At 36.3% G+C, this 5,687-nt stretch overlaps 1 protein-coding gene across 1 annotated transcript; it reads left to right on the forward strand.

Annotated features, from left to right (window-relative positions):
• Nucleotides 1-355: 355 nt before the first annotated feature.
• LOC132544511 (TRIO and F-actin-binding protein-like) lies at nt 356-5,409 on the forward strand. The gene is made up of 4 exons (XM_060208115.1): nt 356-400; nt 711-1,018; nt 3,377-3,452; nt 4,168-5,409. Exons 1-4 carry the CDS (start codon nt 382-384, stop codon nt 4,431-4,433), a joined length of 669 nt encoding a protein of 222 aa, XP_060064098.1. The 5' UTR covers nt 356-381; the 3' UTR covers nt 4,434-5,409.
• Nucleotides 5,410-5,687: the final 278 nt, after the last annotated feature.

Consider the following 5,687-nt stretch of genomic DNA (forward strand, 5'->3'; position numbering starts at 1 on the left):
GAGTGATCATGACATTAGACCTGTATGTTGGTGGAAAGTAGAGTGATCATGTTGGTTGGATGGAGAGTGATCATGACATTAGACCTGTATGTTGGTGGGATGGAGAGTGATCATGACATTAGACATGTCTGTTGGTGGGAAGGAGAGTGATCATGACATTGGTCTGTATGGTGGGAAGGAGAGTGATCATGACATTGGTCTTTACAGCATATATTTGGTGGGAACTGGAGAGTGATCTGTATAGATTTTACATAACATGTTTGCGGTTTTTAATGTAATATATAAATGATCATGACAATTGAGAACCTGAATTGTGTTGGTGGGAAGGAGAGTGATCATAACATTAGGATGTATGTTGGTGTTCAGGTATATAAATCGAGAATGAGTTCAACAGATGAAGGTAGGATTTTCATTAAATAGGAATTACCTGTAATGATCGTTTTTACCAAGTAGCGATTTGGATCATTTGAACACAAATAGCTTTAGTTGAGACTATAACCTGTCATACAAAGTACATTGTGTACTATTTAAGTTGATGTACCTGTAATATATAACCATGGATCAGTATTTCATGGTGTGCACATTGTTCTTACAAATGCACAAGAGACCAACTATTCATTTCGTTGTGTATCATAATTTGAAATGTATTTTCTAATTTAAAATGTCTCACCTAAAATGACCGATCATTCTTGTTTGTTTACACATGTTAGAATTAGAGAGTGGCATAGGATCAATGAGTGTTACAGGACTATCAGAACAACATCAAGAATTAGGGACAGATCAGCCCTGTGGGACGGTAACCAATCAAGGTTCTTCCCAAGCCGCATCAACCAATCAGGATGATCCCCAAGCCAAATCAACCAATCAGGATGATCCCGAAGCCAAATCAACCAATCAGGATGATCCCCAAGCCAAATCAACCAATCAGGATGATCCCCAAGCCAAATCAACCAATCAGGATGATCCCCAATCCTCAGCAACACATCAGCAGGATGATACTCAAGCCTCTAACTCACAGGTTTGTTTTAATTCATAACCTATACTTTTGCAGTATTACAGGAAAACACGTTTATAACGAACCTCTAGGGACCAAGAAATTTAGTTTGTTATAAACATAGTCCATTATACACATATAACAAATTTTGGCAAACAGTCACGCATAATTTGTTATAGGAATTGTACATGCAATAAAAATAAAGGGGTCTTATTTAATGATTATATTTTATAACATGTATAGTATGTCCAAATAAACAACAATTAATATTGCTTTGGAAAAACTTGAATAGTTACTTGAAAAAATAACAAATGACAGCTTGCTTTTTACCTCACACCCTGAAAGGATGTCGGGTATTGCGATCACGCATGGCGTCCGTCCGTCCGTCCATCCATCTGTCGAGCCGTCCACAATTGCATACCGCTTATTATCTCAAAAACTACATCACCGGTCATCACCATTTTCACTGGGGATGTTGGGCCTATTGACCTACACAACCCTATTGTTTTTTGACGTCGCCCGATATCCAATATGGTGGTTACGGGTGCCATCATGAATTTGCATTCCGCTCATTATCTCAAGAACGACTACACTGGTGGTCACCATTTTCACTGAGGATGTTGGGCCTATTGACCTACACAACCCTATTGTTTTTTCGTCGTCGCCCGATATCCAATATGGCGGTTACGGGCGCCATCTTTAATTTGCATTCCGCACATTATCTCAAGAACGACTACACCGGTGGTCACCATTTTCACTGAGGATGTTGGGCCTATTGACCTATACAACCCTATTGGTTTTTTGTTGCCGCCTGATATCCAATATGGCGGTTACGGCCACCATCTTGAATTTGCATTCCACTCATTATCTCAAGAACGACATCACCGGTGACCACCATTTTCACTGTGGATGTTAGCCTATGTACCTACACAACCCTATTGTTTTTCGTCGTCACTCAATATCCAATATGGCGGTTACGGCCACCATCTTGAATTTGCATTCCGCTCATTATCTCAAGAACGAGATCACCGGTGATCACCATTTTCGCTGGGCATGTTGGGTCTATGGACCTATACAACCCTATTGTTTTTCACCGATAAATGATAAATTTTTGTTGATGGCTTTGAAGATTCTAAGATAGGTGATCAGTGTTTGTTGATGGCAAAATCAATTGTTGTACATGTAGTTCTGGTATTTGAGTTTTTAAAGTTTAAGCAAATGTGATGTTGCACACTTGTAAGAAAATAAGCATGTCTTCCTCTGACCTTAGTTAGTTTGGAGAGACATACATATTATTGTTCTGTAGCTGTTCTTTGGCTTGTCCATCAGTCCATCTGTCAACTTTTGTATTCTGTGCCATAACTAATGTTCTGTTTGGTTGTTCATGTCCACAGTAGGTACATTGTACACAAATTTGTAGGTTGCTTGTGTATAGGGTAGATGCATTGGTCAGTGGTCATGTGATCTGTGAGAAATCTGAAAATAAAGTTATCTTTAGTTCTGGGGCAAATATTCTGCTCAACAACTTGCAATGTATGCCCATAATGTAAGGGTTGCATATATGGAATGTTCACATGTTATTACTGTTCAGATCTGCAGGTCAAAGGTCATATGATATTTCTAGAAATCAAATTTTCTTACATTTTATCTCACCATTATCAGATGATGGGCTATTCAAAGTCTATGTCCATGGCTGATGGTCTGTGGTGTATTCATCCATATGTGTGTCCATAAACAATTTTTGTTTTCATTATTTCTTCAGAAGTACTGCATAGATCTTTCTCAAATTTGATGTGTAGGTTCCCTTTGGTCCCTAGTTGTGCCTGTCTTATTTTCGGATTGATCAGAAATACAAAATGGCCCACAGACAGTCATCTTAGATTTGGCAGTAAAAGATTATCATCACTATTTCTGCAAAGAAATGTTCTTATCATAAAAAAAAGAAAAGAAAGAAAGGGAAAAGATCCAACTTTCAAAGAACAAATATAGATCAAGCTGTGGTAGGTGCCAAGATCTGTCAGGGATCTCTTGTTCTAAGAAACTACAGGTACACCTGTACTCACCAAATTTGCATAAATATTTTGTGGGACTGTAGCTATTCAGAATCTAAATGATTATGTCCAAGATGGCCTCTATACCAACCAAGACATTCAGGCTTCTTATTTATTTGAATTTTAATTTGATCCAGTTTTAATGAAACATCAAAAAGACTAAGGACTACACAGTGTGCGTTTTGTTTTTATATACATGTAGCAACAAAACTGAGGCATCTGATTGGCTAAAAGGTCAGACTGTAATTTATCTGAACATCTTATTGAATACACTGTTGTTCATCTAGTATAATGTGTAGTACATTATCAACGGTTGTTTTATATTGACCAGGATGAAGATCAGTCATTCTATGAGGTAGCACCCATATGTCCTGCTGATACTGTTGTAGCATTTGCAAGTCCACATGGTAGGTATATGACACCTCTTTGAATGTCACATTGATAAGCATTATCTGTACTGTATCTGTCTCTATTGTATGTCACTTTTGTCTTTATTGTATGTCTCACCTGTCTGTACTGTATGTCTCACCTGTCTGTACTGTATGTCTCACCTATTTATACTGTATATCTCACCTATCTATACTATATGTCTCATCTGTCTATACTATATGTCTCACCTGTCTATACTGTATATCTCACCTATCTATACTATATGTTTCATCTGTCTATACTATATGTCTCACCTATCTATACTGTATGTCTCGCCTGTCTATACTGTATGTCTCACCTGTCTATAGTGTATGTTTCATCTGTCTATACTATATGTCTCACCTGTCTATACTATATGTCTCACCAGTCTATACTATATGTCTCACCTATCTATACTGTATGTCACATCTGTCTCTATTGTATGTCTCACGTGTCTATACTATATGTCTCACCTATCTATACTGTATGTCACATCTGTCTCTATTGTATGTCACTGTTGTCTTTATTGTATGTCATACCTGTCTATACAATATGTCTCACCTGTTCATTTGTCTGATGAAGGTGACGAAGTACATTCTAGTTATCAGATAGTCTCTCTCAAATCTGCTACTGATTGTGTTTTACCAACCTACAAAATGTTCTGATACATCTCCTTATATTTTGTTGTCATTAGAAGTTTTGATTAATTTACAGGATATATAAGCAAATCTAGCTCCAAAACTGGTGGTTGGCTGTTGCATTCGTTTGACGAAGTATGTGAGAGATACAAGAATAATACAGAAGGATTAAACATCCTCCATCTTCTAACCCAGGCTAACAGTCCAGTGTGTTCTGGCATGGCCTCAAAACAATATAATGGTGGTAAGAAATGTATAGGAAGCTTTCAGCATAGACTTGTAAAAGAGCTAATTTTGGAGACTCGTCCTGTTGCAGATGAGGATGAGGCAGTTGATGAGTAGTTGTTGTCATTTTGATCCATACAATACATGTTTATGATAATGTAGTAATTTTTAGCACAAGTTGAACCTCGGATATCATACTACTTGAAATTGTTGTCTTTGAATGACTTTTAGTTAACCCAAACCATCCTGTTATCTGACAAAGGATTCAGCATGGAGGAATGAGTTTTAAGATTATCATTTTACCGATTTCCTGATGATTCTAGATTTTACATGTATTAATTTCACAAATCATTTGTACATATACATGTAAGTACAATGGACAAGTTTGTGTAAACACCATTTCTTTTGACTGATAGTAGCAATATTCTAACATTATATATTTTTTATATTGTTTTATGGTGATGTTACAATGCACTTTACATAACGAATTTATGCTGTTACAATGAAAAGATATTTGCCAATCGCACATGTGGTTATACCACAATTTACCTGTATATGTAAGCGTATTATTAACAATTATTAAGATAACATGGTACTGGCCATGATGTGATAAAGCATTATGTTGATAATTAACTGTAATATCTACCTATAATAAGGTACCTACTTTACAGCATACTTGAACCATTACATCAATACATGTGCATACATGTAAGAAAGATACAAATATAACAATGTATCGTAACTTTTTATATAGAATTTATTTGTGTATGAACATATATTATTTGAACGGTGTATATACCTTTTAACATTCTTGAAAGTACTTTTGTGATAACCAGAATTTTATTGCATGAAATATACATGTACTTGTACTTCAAAATTCCCAGGGTTTTCCATAAGAGCCGGTCGCCGGCCAATTTGACCGGCTACTTTGATCATTTAGCCGCCTACACCAATCCAGTTCCGTAATAATGTTCCGTACACGACTACACGTACATAGAAGGCCAGCCTCCTACTTTCACTACACAGCCTACTACTAACAAAATTATGGAAAACCCTGTATTCCTTATGTTGAAATAAACCATAGATGAATTGATATTAGTTTTGTTTACCATGTATACCATGTTTATGTTATCCATATTTGGAAATGGCCAATGAGAATTACATCATAACTTGCCATGTAAATGATTTTTTACGTCTATAATACACAGTTGGTGTACAAGGCTCATTCAATGAATTCTATCATTAAGCATTGCTATAAAATAGCAGCAGCTTGGAACAACACTAAGGCATTTTTATTTGCAAAATTTTTACAAATCCAAACTGAAGTTTGACTGCTGAAGGTAAAGACTAAATGTGAAATATGCACCTGTA

This window comes from Ylistrum balloti, unplaced genomic scaffold, assembly GCF_031769215.1.
Source record: "Ylistrum balloti isolate Yb309-2 unplaced genomic scaffold, AGI_CSIRO_Ybal_v1 Utg369800, whole genome shotgun sequence".
In the NCBI taxonomy this organism is placed as follows: Eukaryota; Metazoa; Mollusca; class Bivalvia; order Pectinida; family Pectinidae; genus Ylistrum; species Ylistrum balloti.